At 46.5% G+C, this 17,961-nt stretch overlaps 1 protein-coding gene across 4 annotated transcripts in view; it reads right to left on the reverse strand.

Annotated features, from left to right (window-relative positions):
- The window catches only part of LOC145338650 (misshapen-like kinase 1), a 316,064-nt gene that overhangs the window by 68,146 nt on the left and 229,957 nt on the right, over positions 1–17,961 (reverse strand). For all 4 annotated transcript variants that reach the window (XM_080183038.1, XM_080183040.1, XM_080183039.1 and 1 more), the window contains 3 exons: positions 12,163–12,387; positions 9,284–9,463; positions 168–416 (listed from right to left, as the gene is read on the reverse strand). In XM_080183038.1, the coding sequence (XP_080039164.1) occupies positions 168–416; positions 9,284–9,463; positions 12,163–12,387 (654 nt within the window). The remainder of the gene's footprint in view (positions 1–167; positions 417–9,283; positions 9,464–12,162; positions 12,388–17,961) is intronic.

A 17,961-nucleotide genomic window follows, 5' to 3' on the forward strand; every position in this document is an offset into this window, starting at 1 on the left:
TAGCGCGCAAGAAACAATACTTTTCATTGTCTCCCAATACATGTGACAATAATAAATCAATCAGACAATTAATAAGTTAGCAGAAGCCACTGTCTACTTGGTTGAGGGTGCTTTTAACAGCCTTTTCCCTCTTCTTGCGCTACAAGCTTTGGATTCGGCCTGGTTACCTTTGGAGGTGCTTCATCTTCCATCTTCACCCATGGCCCAGAGTCGTCTCTGTTTGCGGCGTGGGGAGGTAGCACAGGGGTCTCAGAGGTGGGGTCCGAGTTCTGCCGCAGCATCTCGCCGCGTTTCACCGGCACGGGCTCCTGGGTCGGGAAGGCAGCCACATTCTTGGTCGGCTGGTCCTGGAGCGACTGAGACCTCGGCACTGGCGCTGACGATGGCTTCAGTGCGACCAGATGCGCCACCTGAAACTGCCAGGAAAGGTTCCAACAAGGTTAAAGTGCGAACGCAAAGATGTAGCTGGAAAACCAAAGGCCAAATGATACGCACAATCATCAGTGAACCGTCAAATCAAAACATAATCAAATTCGGTGAATGTTGGAAATCTGAAATAAATACAGAAAAGGATGCACAGACTCAGCATGGTTGGTCAAGTCACTGAGCGTATTTAAGACAGAGATAGATAGAATCTTGATTGGTAAGGAGATCAAAGGTTATCGGAACAAGGCAGGAGAATGGGGTTAACAAACTGATTAGCCATGATCAAAGGGGTGGCATGGTGGCGCAGTGGTTAGCACTGATGTCTCACAGCACCAGGTACCCGGGTTCAATTCCCAGCTTGGGTGACTATCAGTAGTCTGCACGGGTTTCCTCCGGGTGCTCTGGTTTCCTCCTACGGTCTAAAAGACTTGTGGGTTAGGTTCATTGGTCATGCTAAATTGCCCCAGGATGCGTAGGTTAGAAGAATTAACAGGGTAAATATGGGGGGGGGGTGCGGTTATGGTGATACGGTCTGGGTGGGATTGTTGACGGTGTAGACTGAATGGGCCGAATGGCCTCCTTCTGCACTTGAGGGATTCCACGAAAGGGCAGAGCAGACTCGATGGGCCAAATGGCCTTTTCTATACTGGAGGGATTCTATGAAATGGCAGAGCAGACTTGACGGGCTGAATGGCCTACTTCTGCTCCAATACCTTATGACTGAAAGCTCAACATGAAAGGTAAATCATTTCTTGCTGTATTGATAATGCCTGGACTGTTGGGTATTTCAGCATTCTGTCTTCATTAAGGTCATTTATCTCCTTCCTCTAACACCTTGATATACATATCAAAGATTCATGGCCAAGTATGAACTGTTTTATCGCAAAATACAGGCATATTCTACTAAGGCATTTTGAGTTTTGCAAAGTAAGTTAGCACTGTCAGCACCGTCACATTTTCATTCTGGTTCAGTTACTGAGGACGCAAACACAAACTTGGGCTAACTTGCATACCCCTTCCACAATTCATCCCCTCCCACCTAGACCCCACTGACCTGCCACCTGCCTTCACTGCCTCCCTCCTCAACTCCCCCTCCACAACTAGCCGCCTTCCTCCCAACCTTGCCCGTGATCTCCACTATAGCCCGATTCATCCCTCCCTCCCTGACAACCCCTACAAAACTCTTCCCCTCCCACCAAGACTCACCCCTTCCCTCCCTGACAACCCCCACACAACTCTCCTCCTCCCTCCAAAACATACCCTTTCCTTCCCTGACAACCCCCACACAACTCTCCCCCTACCTCCAAGACTCTCCCCCTCCCTTCCTGACAACCCCCACACAACATTGACCCTCCCTCCCTCTCAACTTCCACACAACTCTCCCCCTCCCTCCAAGACTCACTCCTTCCCTCCCTGATACTCCTCTCACAACTCTCCCTCCAAGACTTACCTTTTCAAACCTGATACCCCCTCACAACTCTCCCCCTCCCTCCAAGACTCACCCCTTTCCTCCCTGACACACGACTTGCCCAGGAACTCGTCGACCCCACACAACCAGCTGCCTCTCTCCCCCAACTATGCCCTCCGATCCCCAACTTACTGACACCCATCCGTGCCGGCATTGATCTGTTCCTACCTCTCTTTCCCCCATCTTCACTTTCCACACCTACCTTCTGACTTGACTCCTTCCTCCCTGACCATCCCACTCACTGACCCGCCCAATTACTCCCTCACATTCACAATTCTTGCTCTCTCACTGTGGCAACAGGGTGGCACACTGGTTGACACTGCTGCCTCACAGCACTAGGGATCCGGGTTTGATTCCCAGCTTGGGTCACTGTCTGTGCGGAGTCTGCACCTTCTCCAGCACGTCTATGTGGGCTTCCTCCAGGTGCTCCGGTTTCCTCCCACAGTCCAAAAGACGTGCTGGCTAGGTGCATTGGCTGTGCTAAATTCTCCCTCAGTGTATGCAGGCAGGCACCAGAGTGTGGCAACAAGGGGATTTTCACAGTAACTTCATTGCAGTGTTAATGCGAGCTGACTTGCAACACTAATAGTTCTAAATTCTATTAGTCCTTCGGCCCATCGAGTCTGCACCAACCACAATCCCACCCAGACCCTACACCCACATCCCTACATATTTTACCCGCTAATCTACACATCTCGGGACACTAAGGGGCAATTTTAGCATGGTCAATCAACTTAACCGGCACATCTTTGGACTATGGAAGGAAACCGGAACACCCGGAGGAAACCCACACAGACAGAAGGAGAATGTGCAAACTCCACACAGACATCACCCGAGCCGGGAATTGAACCCAGGTCCCTGGAGCTGTGAAGCAGCAGTGCTAACCACTGTGCTATCGTGCCGCCCCAATAACTAAGCTTAAACATGTTCCCCTCCAGAGCCCCCTCTCCTAATGAGATTATGGCAAAGGGAAACAGTGAGCGGCAGGGTCAGGAGAGTTTGCAGACTGGAGGCAGCAAGTGACACGTAGGAGGTAACTTATTATTAGTTGGTAAGAGGATTTTTGGACAATGTTAAAAGGCTGCCTTCAACTAAAGAACATCACATGCTGTAGTTGAGGTGAGTAAGATTGATAAATTTCTGGGGAAGCTAGATAAACTCAGGAAGGTAAGGGAATAGAAGGAAGGCTGAGATTAAGTAAAATGGGAGGAGGTTTTGGCAGAGCATAAAAACATTAACTGAACTGTAAAGTCTGTACCCCTGCAGTAAATCTAATGTATATTATAGTTCTTGTGGATGAAATGCAAGCAAGATTGTATGCAGACCCTATTTTACGCATTATGAAATGTTGGGAGCTAGCCAGGAGTTACTCAGTTGAATGCTTCAAGGTTTAAGATGCTGACATTAATTAATTTCCTACACATCTGTGTTTCATTAAAGTCAGCATAGCCATTAACGTTTTTTTTTGTTAGTGTGACAAGTCTGCTTACATTTTTAAGTTTACTTATTAGTGTCACTAGTCAGCTTACATTAACACCGCAACAAAGTTACTGTGAAATTCTCTGAGTCGCCACATTCCGGTGCCCATTTGGGTAACACAGAGGGTGAATTTAGCATGGCTAATGCCCTTAACTCAAGCACCCCGGACATACTCTCTTCCACCTTGTCCCGTCAGGAAAAAGTTGCAAAAGTCTGAGGTCACAACAACTGACTCAAGAACACCTACCCTCGCACTAAGTTAATCTTTCTCTGCACCCTGGCTGTGTCTGTAACACTACATTCTGCACCCTCTCCTGGAGCCGACGAGGGAGCGAGCTATCTTGGATCTGGTGTTATGTAATGAGGCAGGTAGAATTAGGGACCTTGTGGTGAAGGATCCTCTTGGGAAGAGTGATCATTGTATGGTGGAGTTTCTGATGCAGATGGAGGAGGAGAAAGTGGGTTCCCGGACACGTGTCCTTTGTTTGAACAGAGGGGAGTACGATAGGATGAGAGAGGAATTGGCAAATGTTGACTGGGGGGGCACATTGGAAGGTAGGTCTGCTGAGGAACAGTGGAGGATCTTTAAGGAGATCTTTCTTGGTGCTCAGCAGAAATTTATTCCGATGGTTAAAAAGGATCATAGGAGGAGAGATAATCAGCCGTGGATAACGAAGGAGGTAAAGGAGAGTGTTAAATTAAAAGCAGATGTGTTTAGAGTAGCTAAGAGTAGTGGGCGAGAAGAGGATTGGGAGAGGTTTAAATATCAACAAAGGATGACGAGGAAGTTGATAAAGAAGGGTCGGATAAACTATGAAGCTGGGCTAGCGCTTAATATAAAAAAGGGTAGTAAAAGTTTTTATAAATATATAAAAAGGAAGAGGCTGACTAGGGTGAACGTTGGACCCTTAGAGGATGAGAGGGGGGACTTAGTGGTAGGGGATGGGGAAATGGCTGAGGCCTTGAATAACTTTTTTGTTTCGGTCTTCACGGAGGAGGACGTGAATAGTTTGCCAGATGTTAGCGATGGAAAGATGGTAGGAGTGGAGGGCCTGAATGACATTATTGTTACTAGAGAGGCAGTGCTCGACAGACTGGAGGGGCTGATTGTAGACAAGTCCCCAGGACCGGATGGAATGCATCCAAGGGTTCTGAAAGAAATGGTGGAGGTGATAGTGGATGCCTTGATGATTATTTTCCAAACCTCGCTGGATTCCAGGGAAGTGCCGGAAGATTGGAAAACGGCCAATGTTACGCCGTTGTTTAAGAAGGGTAGCAGGCAAAAGGCAGGGAATTACAGGCCGGTTAGTTTAACGTCTGTTGTAGGTAAAATGCTCGAATCCGTAATCTCTTCCACCTTGTCCCGTCAGGAAAAAGTTGCAAAAGTCTGAGGTCACAACAACTGACTCAAGAACACCTACCCTCGCACTAAGTTGATCTTTCTCTGCACCCTGGCTGTGTCTGTAACACTACATTCTGCACCCTCTCCTGGAGCCGACGAGAGAAAATAGCGAGCCATCTTGAGGAGAATTGTTTGATAGAGCAGACGCAGCACGGTTTCGTTAAGGGGAAGTCGTGTCTGAATTTATTGGAGTTCTATGAGGATGTGTCTAGGGCGGTGGATAGAGGAGAGCCGGTAGATGTGGTGTTTCTTGATTTTCAGAAGGCGTTTGATAAGGTGCCACACAAGATGTTATTACAGAAGGTTAGGGGGCATGGAGTTGGGGGTAGGGTGTTAGCGTGGATAGAGGATTGGCTGTCAAATAGGAGGCAGAGAGTGGGGGTCAATGGGTGCTATTCGGATTGGCATTTGGTGACTAGTGGAGTGCCCCAGGGACCGGTGCTGGAGCCTCAGCTATTTACCATTTATATAGATGATCTGGAGGAGGGAAGCGAGTGTATGGTGTCGAAATTTGCTGATGACACCAAGATTGGTGGAACGGCAAATTGTGCGGAGGGTGTGGAAAGTCTGCAGAGGGATCTAGATAGGCTGGGCGAATGGGCCAGGAACTGGCAAATGGAATTTAATGTTGGCAAGTGTGAAGTTGTCCACTTTGGTAGGAATAATGGTAGGAAGGACTATTACTTACATGGCAAAAAACTGCAGCGTGCTACGGTGCAGAGGGACCTCGGGGTCCTTGTGCATGAGTGGCAAAAACCCAGCCTGCAGGTGCAGCAGGTGGTCAGGAAGGCGAATGGGATGCTGGCCTTCATAGCGAGGGGGATTGAATATAAAAGTAGGGAGGTCTTGCTGCAACTGTACAGGGCACTGGTGAGGCTGCAGCTGTGTGCAGTTTTGGTCGCCGCACTTATGCAAGGATATTTTGGCCTTGGAGGGAGTGCAGGAGGTTTACTAGGCTGATACCGGAGTTGAGGGGGTTGAACTATGAGGAGAGGCTGAATAGACTGGGCTTGTACTTGTTAGAGTTTAGAAGAATGAGGGGAGATCTCATTGAGACATATAAGATGATGAATGGGATGGATAGGATAGAGGTGGAGAGGCTCTTCCCACTCAGAAAGGACAGTAGGACTAGGGGGCACAGCCTCAAGATAAAGGGGGGCGCAGTTTAGAACAGAGTTGAGGAGGAACTTCTTCACTCAAAGGGTGGTGAATCTCTGGAATTCTCTGCCCGTTGAAGTGGTGGAGGCTGCCTCGCTAAATATATTTAAGATGCGGATAGATAGGTTTTTGATAGGCAGGGGGATTAGGGGTTATGGGGAGAGGGTGGGAATGTGGAACTGAGCCACGACAGATCAGCCATGATCTTATTGAATGGCGGGGCAGGCTCGAAGGGCTAGATGGCCTACTCCTGCTCCTATTTCTTATGTTCTTTATGAACGGTATGCTTTGTCTGTATAGCGCGCAACAAATGATACTTTTCACTGTGACAATAATAAACTAAATCAAATCAAAAGTCTTTCGGACTGTGGGAGGAAACTGGAGCACCAGGAGTAAATCCACGCAGACACTGGGGGAGAACGTGCAAACTCTGCACTGACAGTGAGTCAAGACCGGAATCGAGGCAGTTTGCTAACCACTGTGCCATCCGAGCTTCACATGAATATACGTAAAAGGCACACTAAAATATATCCAAATTAGATCCATTTTGAGCTTTGAGAGGGTGGTGAGTGGCAGAATCCGGGTTGGGGGGGGGGGGGGGGGTTGCAGTTTACTTCAGCACATGAACAATTTGTTGCCATAACAATCTCAGGCTTCTACAAGACACTGCTCTCTACCCATCAATGTTCCCTCTAATGTTTCCCATCCATTTGTGGAATGAATTTTATCTGCATCAAAACCAGTGATGTGTGGATGTTACAGCACCAGAAGAAACAAGGAGAAATTATGTAAAAATATATATATATAATATATATACACAAAAGGAAGGAGAAAGAACACCAGGCTAGCTGTCGGCATGGTAACAGATTAATCCACAAATCAGCAAATTTACTGAATTCAATTTTAAATTGACCATTATGACATTTGGACTCACAAACTCTAGGCTTTAAGTTCAGTGCCACAGGACTGTCAGGTATAGGAGCAGAATTAGGCCATTTGGCCCACTGAGTCTGCCTGCCATTCAATCATGGCTGATATATTTTTCAATCCCATTCTCTTGTCTTTTCCCCGTAAGCTTTGGTCCCCTTACCAATCAAGAATTTATCTCTGTCTTAAATAGGCTCAATGACCCAGCCTCCACAGCCTTCTGCAGTGATGAAGTTCACAGGTTCACCACCTTCTGGCTAAAGAAATTCCTCCTCATCTCGGTTCTAAACTTTGAGGCTGTATCCTTGGATCCAAGTCTCTCCTACGGATGGAAGCATCTTCCCCATGTCAACTCTATCCAGGCCTTTCGTTATTCTGTAAGTCTCAATTAGATCCCCCTTTACACTTCTAAATTCCATCAAATACAGACCCAGAGTCCTCAGACCGTTGACATATGTCAAGTCTTTCATTCTTGCGAGTCTCCTCTGGACCCTCTCCTTACGGCCCAAAATTGCTCACAATATTCCATCCATACCACTGCACTGCCATGTGTGAAAAAGGTATTTGTTGGTTTTGATATAGTAACTTGTCTTTCAGTAATTGGACAGAAGGAAAGTTGAATTGGCATGCACTGACTCAAGACAAGTGTCTTCTGCTTCAATACTGAGGAGTTCAAATTTGAAAGAGCTTCAGGAGGTAGGCTTTTTGAACCGACAGAAAATCTGGAAAAAGCAACTTTTATTTTTTCAGCTTATTGAGTGTTTTCTTTATTTAATATTGCTATGAGTAAATTTTTAAGTTTATTCATTAGTGTCACAAGTAGGCTGACACTAACACTGCAATGATGTTGCTGTGAAAATCTCCTAGTCGCTACACTTCGGCACTTGTTCGGGTAACACTAAGGGGTAATTTAGCACGGCAAATGCACGTCTTTTGGACTGTGGGAGGAAACCGGAGCGCTCGGAGAAAACCCATGCCGACACTGGGAGAACGTGCAGACTCCGCACAGACTCCAAGCCAGGAATCGGACCCGGGTCCCTAGTGCTGTGAGACAGTAATGCTAACCACTGTGCCACCTATGGAAGAAAGCCCGACAATTTCTCCTCATTAACAAATGTGATCAGGCAGATGTGAAGCATCTCTGCAAATCTGGAGAGAAGTTTGTTGTAAAGAACTCAAGGGCAAAGATCAAAAGAGAGAGGCTGAATTTCTATCTGAGGGTGAAGGCAGTACGTTTTGGTGCATGGACAGTCACACCTTGATTTTGTTTTGGAGGAAATTTGATTTCACTCTGTTCCCGACCTCCACACCATTTTCTTCTGGTCTTTTTTTTTGTGGATTGGGAATGCCCACAGTGCATCAACGTACCACCTCCCCATCCCGCCCCCACTGAGATCGAGCTCCCATTTTAAATGGGAGTTAACAACTAGATTTTCTCCTGCACGCTTATTTCTGTCCGGGATCCAGAAACCAATCAACAAACAGACTACCAGGTTTGAGAGTTTGTGAACAAAGTGGGAAGGCTACTGAGGAGTCTGAAACATTCTCAAAGGTTTTCACACCTTCATGTATCACTATTCGGTGCTGTACTGTAACCCAGATGTGTTTCCAATGCAGTGATTCATCATAGGGATCTAGTAAACTGATCCTTACATTAACCAGCACCGCCCAATTGCTCACATGCATTAGAGTACTTTTCTAATGGAGAAAGCAACACAATGCAATGAAAAAGATTACAAAATGTCACGTTGCTTTGTGCTGTCATCTTTTGTACTGGGATTTAAATACCTTTTGGTGAAAAAGGCCTAAGGGAAGCAGCAAATGAGAAGGTCGAGGGGGGAGTGGCAGGCAGGAGGGAGAGGCAGTGAGAGGGCCACAGGAAAAGCAATTGCTGATGAAACTTAGGGCTCCAGAAACTAACAAGAGTGAATTTTTACTGTAATTCCAACTTAACGTGTGTCTGCTAATTTCCTTTCATAGATGTATCTACTAGTCCTTTGCTTGTAGGCCGGGATGGCAGTAAACTTCCTTTAATTAACAGTAAGGTTTAGGCTTATATTAACACAGCAATGAAGTTACTGTGAAAACCCCCTAGTCGCCACACTCCGGCGCTTATTCAGATACACTGAAGGAGAATTTATTGTGGCCAATGCATTCTAACCAGCACGTCTTTCGGACTGTGGGAGGAGACCAGAGCACCCAGAGGAAACCCACGCAGTCATGGGGAGAACGTATAAACTCCACACAATGACCCAAGCCAGGGACTGAACCTGGGTCCCTGGCGCTATGAGGCAGCAGTGCTAACCACTGTGCCACTGTACTGCCCACAATGTACATAGTACTTGATGGACTGCTGTACTGCTACTAACGAGAAGGGAAAACTGCAACCCAAAAGAAACAAAGAAATTGTGTTGGAGAAGCACCTTTGACTGGGCTCCCTGTGGCTCCACGGGCCGGTGCATGGGCGGTGTCTGGGAGGCTTGGGCGGCACTGTTGGGCACCGATTCGCTGAGCGACTGCAGCGACGGATCCGATATCGTGGTCCCCATCTTCGGCTTCGCACCTGGCGAGTTCTGCCTGTTCATTTTGGAGCGTTCTTCGACCTTCACAGACAGAGAGGGATAGTTCAAATGAGCCAAGTGACTTAATAGCAAAATAAAGCAAGCAGGCTATAGACATCCTTGGGCTTGGTCTGGTAATGCTGCAAGTTCCGATTAATGCAAAACATGTGGGTAAACAGTGTCACCATTCTTAATATTTTATTTGCCCCAAGCTAGATGTGTCATACTTAAATGACGCTCAGTGAAACATTTGTGGAGGCCAGTGATCCTGAACAGACTGTTGGATTTTGCAAAGTAATAAAGTCTTTCCCTCCAGGCACCCTCAGTCTGACTCTGTTCTAATTCTGATGACATGTTGCCTTGGCCAGTGCTGAATGCACCATATGATCTTCAGCCTCTTCCATATCTCCTGTGTGCCTGAATTTGGCTTTACACAGCAAGCTTTAAGGACAGTCCAGTAAGATAAATGCTTGTTGTCCTGTTCAGATAGAATAGAATAGAATCCTGACAGTGCGTGGGCCATTCAGCCCATCAGGTCTGCACCAACAACAATCCTACCCAGGCCCTATCTCTGTAACCCCATGTATTTACCCTGCTAGTCCCCCGACACTAAAGGGGAATTTAGCATGACTGATCCACCTAACCTGCACATCTTTGGGCACCAAAGGGGAATTTAACATGGCCAATCCACCTAATTGGCACACCTTTAGGCACCAAGGGGCAATTTAGCATGGCCAATCCACCTAACCTGCACACCTTTGGACACTAAGGGGCAATTTAGTATGGTCAATCAACCCAACCTGCACACCTTTGGACACTAAGGGGCAATTTACATAGCCAATCCACCTAACCTACACATCTTTGGACTGTGGGAGGAAACTGGAGTACCCAGAGGAAACCCATACAGACACAGGGAGAACGTGCAGACTCCCCACAGTCACCTGAGGCCAGAATTGAACTTGGGTCCCTGACACTGGTAGACAGCAGCGCCAACGAACAGGCCACCAGGTCTAGAGAAAACACTCCAGCCCAGTCAGGTTGGCTGAATATTTGGTTCTTTAATCTCTGCTGGCTGCAAGGAGCAGAAGACTTTTCATCCTGCGAAGAACTAAAGCTGTGATACAGATTCTGGGTCTCACTGGACACGGTTGGCCAAGTACAATCTGCCCAGAGTGTTTCCTGTATATCACTGTGGTTAAATGTAAATCACACATCGAATCCTGCCACAGCAGATGGTGCAATTTGAATTCAATAACTAAAAAAAAAATCTGGAATTAAGAACCTACTGATGACCATGAAACCACTGTCGTTCTCGGAAAAATTCATCTGGTTCACTAATGTCTTTTAGTGAAGGAAATCTGCCTCCAAAGGAGCTGTGGAACTGAGGGTCAACTGGAAATCTCAGAACGGAGATGGTTAGATCTTCATCAGGAGCTTTGGACCCAGACCTTGCAAATACTGGTCTGCTGCAACCTAACTGAATGATGAAACTGAATGGTGAAACAGGCTCAAGGGGCTGAATGATCTCCTCTCTTCCCCGTGTCCATCATTATACTGAGACCAACTTCATTTGATGGTCTTTGATAAGGTTCCACATGGTAGGCTGCTCTGGAAGGTTAGATCACATGGAATCCAGGCAGAGCTGGCAAATTGGATATATAATTGGTTTGATGGTAAAGAAGCGTTGGGTTATGGTGGAAAGATGCTTGTCAGGCTGGAGGCCTGTGAGGAGTGGTGTGCCTCAGGGGTCAGTGCTGGGCCCATGGCTGTTTGTTACCTATATCAACAATTTGGATGAGACTTTACAAGGCATGATCAGTAAGTTTTCAGATGGCACTAAGATAGGCTGTATTGTAGAAAGTGAGGAAGGTTATCAAAAATTGCAGCAGGGTCTTGATCAGCTGAGGATGTGGGCCGCGAAATGGTAAATGGAGTTCAATACAGATAAGTGTAAGGTGTTGCATTTTGGAAAGTCAAATCAAGATAGGACTTTCACGGTGAATGGTAGGACCTTAGGGAGTATCGTGGAACAGAGAGACCTTGGAGTTCAGGTGTAAGATTCTCCAAACTCACAGGTCGATAGGGCAGTGGAGAAGGCTTTTGGCACACTAGCCTTCATCAGCACTGAGTACATAAATTGGGATTGGTGATGCAGCACCTGGGCTATTGTGTTCAGTTTTCATCATATTGCCAAAGGAAAGATGTTATTAAACTGGAGAGAGTGCAGAAGAGATTTACAAGGGTGTTTCCAGGACTCAAGGAATGGGGTTATGGGGAAAGATTGGACAGGTTAGGACGTTTTTCTTTGGAGTGTAGGAGACTGAGGGGTGGTGTTATAGAGGTGTATCAAATCATGAGAAGAATGGATAGGGTGAATGCACTCAGTCTTTTTTCCAGGCGTGGGGAATTGAGAACTAGAGGGCATGTGGTTACGTTAAGAGGGGAAAGAATTAATGAGAACCTGAGGAGCAGCTTTTTTACACGGAAGATGGTGGGTATGTGGAATGAGCTGCCAGAGGAAGTGGTTGAGGCAACATTTAAAAGGCATTTGGACAGGTATAATTGGATAGGAAAAATTAGAGCGATATGGGCCAAATGCAAGCAAATGGGGTCAGCTTAGATGAGCATTTTGGTCAGCATGGACCAGTTTGGGCTGAAGGGCCTGCCTCCGTGCCGTAGGTTCTATGCTTTCCCCTCAAAGCCTTTGCTGTGTAGAGAGACGTGAGTTTCTGAAGGGTTACCTCCTTTGCCCAGGCTGGCTTGTCAGTCGGATTGACATTTTTGTTGTAATAATACAGCTGTTTCTTTTCCTGCGGTTGTTGCTGTTGCTGCTGCTGCTGCTGCTTCTGCAGTTGTTGTTGCTGTTGCTGCTGCTGCAGTGACATCAGGAAGGCGTGCTCCTGCTGCAGTTGCCTCTGGAGTCGCTCCGACTGTCGCTGCTCCTCCAGCTGTTTCCGCTTGTATTCCTGCGCAAGGAAGCAATTCCCAGTGTTAGGCATGTACTTGAGGAAAACTGAAGGGGGAGCTGACTGAGGGGAATGTGTAAAACCAATACTGATAGTGCCGTCAGCAACGGGAACACACGTTTCTGCCACCCTGACGTAAGACCAAAACTGCGTTTGTCGAGATCTTTAGCAACCTGCAGACTAGCACTGTTTTGAGACAATAAAGCAATAGACGAAGGTACTCTAAGCCTAAATCATTTCAAAACATAGAATCTAGAAGCAGTAGGCCATTCAGCCCTTCAAGCCTATTTCACCATTCATTTTGATCATGGCTGATCATCAAATTCAATATCCTGATCCCCCTCTTCCCCCCACATCCTTTGTTTCCTTTAGCCCCAAGAGCTATATCTAATTTCTTCTTGTAATCACACAACATACTCAGGATACTGGTAGCACTGGCCCATTCTTATGTGCCATTAATACATTTTATGTTAAGAGGGATTACCTCGCGATGCAATCTTATGTTACAAGCAGTCAGTTTGTCTGGAAGGAATACAGCAAATGCTGGAAAGTAGGACAATTATTCATTTGAGCCATCTAAATGTTTATTTCGCAGAGGGACTTTTGAGCTTTTCACCGAAGTAAAGGATCTTTGGGGTATTTCTCTGATTGAGGTAATGAAAGGTGGGGGCAGCACGGTGGCACAGCGTCAGGGACCCGGGTTCGATTCCCAAGATGGATCACTGTCTGTGTGGCGTCTGCAGGCTCTCTCTGTGTCTGCATGGGTTTCCTCCCACAGTACAAGGATGTGCAGGTTAGGTGGACTGGCCACAGTAAATTGTACCTTAGTGTCAGGAGGGATTAGCAGGATAAATAAGTGGGGTTACGGGATAGGGCCTGGCTGGAATTGTGATTGGTGCAGATTTATGGGCTGAACGGCTTCCTTCAGCACTGTAGGACTTCTATGATAATATGCGTTAGGTGCACAGGGTCACATAGTCAAGTCATATTAGAAACGTGAGGAGCTAGGTTACCCGAGCCAGTACCTGCTTGGGTACACTGAGGGAGAATTTAGTACAGCCAATGCACCTAAGCAGCATGTCTTTTGGACTGTGGGAAGAAACTGGAGCAACTGGAGGAAACCCATGCAGACACGAGGATGATGTGCAAACCGCACAGACAGTGACCCGAGCTGTGAATCAAACCCGAGTCCCTAGCGGCGTGAGACAGCAGTGCTAACCGCTGTGCCGCCCGTACGAGCTTGGCATTTTCTGAGTTACCATCCAGGAAGCACTGAACTGATGTGGTCCAAGAAGAAGTTTTTGTCAAGTTTCGCTGAAGCTTGACGGTTTTGTTCAATGAAACCAAGCTCTATTTTTAAAACAAGGCTTGTGGGAGACAGGCTTATGAGAATCTAACACTGATGGGAATTGTAACTGTGATCAGAAAGCAGGCAGTGCACACTCCTGCACCACCTGGCTGATTCTGAATCCAAATAGTGACAACAATCCCCCACCTAGGAGCTTATACACTTGACATTTCCCTCTCATCCATCACGTTTAAAAAGCAAACATCTGCTCCTCCTCCACAGGAACACTTCCTCAGGCGCTAGGGTGGTCAGCTTACTTCTGCCATTTTTGTTCCATAAATATCGCTCAGCACTGAGGTAAAAGGGCTCAGGGATTCACACTCAGAATTAGCCTGCCTGGTAGTCAAGGAAATATCCAATCTGAGGGTGGAAGCAGCCAAGAATCAGCATTTCACAAAGGGGAGAACAAAGTGAAGGGGGAGAGGAAGGGGATGTAGTTTTGAATGCAGTCATGTTGGCCTGCAAGGCATTGCCTAAAAGGATGGTGGAAGCAGGTTCATCAACATGTATTAGTGTAGAGTCATAGAGGTTTACAGCATGGAAACAGGCCCTTCAGCCCAACTTGTCCATGCTGCCCCTTTTTAAAAAACCTTTAAGCTAGTTCCAATTGCCTGCATTTGGTCCAAATTCCTCCATACCCATTTTACCTATAAGAACATAAGATCTAGGAGCAGGAGAAGGCCATCTGGCTTCTCGAGCCTGCTCCTCCATTCAATAAGATCACGGCTGATCTTTTAGTGGACTCAGCTTCACTTACCCACCTGCTCACCATAACCTTTAACTTCTTTACCGTTCAAAAATGTATCTATCTTTGCCTTAAAAACATTCAATGAGATAGCCTCAAATGTTTCACTGGGTAGGGAATTCCAGTTTCACAACCCTTTGTGTGAAGAGGTTCCTCCTCAACTCAGTCCTAAATCTGCTCTCCCTTATTTTGAGACCATGCCCCATAAGTTCTAGTCCCCTTGTAACGTCTAAACACTTTTTAAAAGACAAAATTATACCTGCCTCTACTAACACCTCTGGCAGCTCGTTCCAGACACTCACCAGCCTGTGTGAGAAAAATTGCCCCTCTATTATAGAAAGGATATTATTAAACCAGAAAGAGTGCAGAGAAGATTTACTAGGATGCTGCAGGACTTGATGGATTGAGTTATAAGGAGAGGCTGAATAGACTGGGACTTTTTTCTCTGGAGTGTGGGAGGCTGAGGGGTGATCTTACAGAGGTCTATAAAATAATGAGGGGCATAGACAAGGTAGATAGTCAATATCTTTTCCCAAAGGTAGGGGAGTCTAAAACTAGAGGACATAGGTTTAAGGTGAGAGGCGAGAGATACAAAAGTGTCCAGGTGGCAATTTTTTCACACAGAGGGTAGTGAATGTCTGGAACAAGCTGTCAGAGATAGTAGTAGAGGCGGGTACAATTTTATCTTTTAAAAAGCATTTAGATAGTTACATGGATACAATGGGTATAGAGGGATATGGGCCAACGCGGGCAACTGGGATTAGCTTTAGGGGTTTCTAAAAAAAAGAGGCATGGACAAGTTGGGGCGAAGGGCCTGTTTCCATGCTGTTAACCACTATGGCTCTGGACCCTTTTGAACCTCTCCCCTCTCATTTAAACCTATAGTCTTCTAGTTTTAGTTTTAGACCTTCTAGTTTTAGACTCCCCTACCTAGTTGCTGATAATGCAATGGTGTGACGCAGGAACTTTGTACAACAAAGTACGACACTGCTTCACATAATGGGATATTAAATCAGATGACCAAAGCTTTGGAGAAAGCAAATTAGAGAAATGGAGAGAAGAAATAGAAACAGTAAGGGTATTTTGGATCTTGGAGTCTGGGCCACCGAAGACATGGTTATCAATGGAGAAGTGATTAAAGTTGGGAAATTTTTTTATTCATTCGTGGGACGTGGGCATCGCTGGCTGGGCCAGCATTTATTGCCCATCCCTAATTGTCCTTGGAAGGCAGTTGAGAGTCAACCATATTGCTGTGGATCTGGAGTCATACATAGGCCAGACCAGGTAAGGATAGCAGATCTTCTTCCTGAAGGACATTAGTGAACCAGATGGGTTTTTCCAACAATAGTTTCACGGTCATCAGTTAGATGGATTGGCCATGATAAACTGACCCTAGTGTAGGGGGGATTAGCAGGGTAAATGCGTGGTGTTATGGGAATAAGGCCTGGATGGGATTGTGGCCGGTACAGACTTGATGGGCCGAATGGCCTCCTTCTGTGTTGCAGGGATTCTATGAAACGTAAAGCCTCTATGAAAGACATTTTTAATTCCAGATAGTTTTTATTGAATTCAAATTCCACCATCTGCCGTGGTGGGATTTGAACCCAGGTCCCCCATAACATTGGCTGAGTTTCTGGATTAGTAGATAATTCCACCAGGGCATTGCCTCCCTTGCACAAGAGGCAAGAATTGGAGCAGTGCAGATATCTCTAGACGGTTGAAGAGATGGTGGAGATTACTTGGGTAGGTAAGGGCAAGGACAAGACAGTAAGCTCGAAAAGCAAGAAGGAGAATCCTGGAATCAAACCGTTGTTTGACTGGGAGCTGGGTAGGTCAGCTAAGGCAGAGAGTGACAGGGGAAAGTGTCGTGGGGCCGGTTAAGACATGAGTAAAGGAGCACAGATGTGAGAATTCATAGAATCCCTACAGTGCAGAAGGAGGCCATTCAGTCCATCGAGCTTGCACTGATTCGCTCACAGCCCCCCACCAACCCCCTCCCTGCAATCCCTGTAACCCCACACATTCACCATGACTAATCTATTTAACTGACACATCTTGAGGCACCAAGGGGCAGTTTGGCACGGTCAATCCACCTAACCTGCAGATCTTTGGAGTGTGGGAGGAAACCAGAGCACCCAGAGGAAACCTGTGCCGACATGGGGAGAAGATGCAGACTCCACACAGACAGTGACCCGAGGTTGGAATTGAACCTGGGTCCTGTGAGGCAGGAGTGCTAACCACAGTGCCACTGTGCCAGGTGTGGGTAACCAGCCAGGAGTGCACTGGAACCACCAAGTTTCGAGAAGATGGAAATCAGGGAACTGTAGGCTGGAGGGAGAACGGGGGATTGGTCAAGCATAGATTGATTTAGCAGACAGTTAGAATGAGATATGGAGAATTGTTCATTCAGCCTTTTTTTGGCAAATTCACACAAACGCAAAATTAGATGCGATAATCTAATCTGTCAATAATCTTGCTGGACTATGCAATGCAACAGCGGGGATCAGGAGAGAATTCTTCAGCTACAAAATCTATCAGCCAGTTTGAAAACTAATCTACAAAGTTGTTCCCAAGTTTCTCAGTGAGATGTGGCTACTCAAGTTTGCTGACACCATGCAAGCACTAATCATTACTCAGAGTGTCATAGAGATGTACAGCATGGAAACAGGCCCTTTGTCCATGCCCACAGGTTTCTTAAACTGAACTAGTCCCATTTGTCTGCAGTTGGCCCACGTTACTCTAAACCTTTCCCATCCATATACCCGTTCAAATGTCTTTTAAATGTTGTCATTGTACCCGCCTCTACTACCTCCTCTGGCACCTCATTCCCTACACGCACCACCCTCTGTGTGAGAAGGTTACCCTTCAGATCCCTCTTACATCTTTCTCCTCTGTAGTCAGCAGGTCTTTAGGTGCATATTGTAGGCAGGAACGTTCTAGAATAAATTAATATTGGTTACATGTATTGCCAAATCCAAGTAACTCTGACCCCACAGAACAGGGTGGTAAGTAACTATCTTGCCGTGCAGAAGGAGGCCATTCAGCCTATCAAACCTGCACCAACCACAATCTCACCCAGGCCCTATCCCCGCAACCCCACATATTTACCCTGCTAATCCCCCTGACACTAAAGGGCAATTTAACACGGCCAATCAACCTAACCAGCACATCTTTGGACTGTGGAAGGAAACCACAACACCCAGAGGAAACCCATGCAGGCACGGGGAGAATGTACAAACTCCACACAGACCAAGTCGGGAATCGAGCCTGGGTCCCTTGCGCTGACAGGCAGCAGTGTTAGCTACTGTGCCGCTATCAATAGATGAATAATTGTTTGCCTTCATCTTGTTGGTTAGATTTACAATTGGCGCTGAGCCAAGTGTTAATTACATACAAGGAAGGCAGAAGTAGTGATACAAGTTCAGGCAATAATGATATTCTATAAATAGATGTCCTCAGCACGTGCTCCCTGAACATGTTT

This window comes from Carcharhinus amblyrhynchos, unplaced genomic scaffold (assembly GCF_965287045.1).
Source record: "Carcharhinus amblyrhynchos unplaced genomic scaffold, sCarAmb.v2.hapA chromosome_128, whole genome shotgun sequence".
Lineage (NCBI taxonomy): Eukaryota > Metazoa > Chordata > Chondrichthyes > Carcharhiniformes > Carcharhinidae > Carcharhinus > Carcharhinus amblyrhynchos.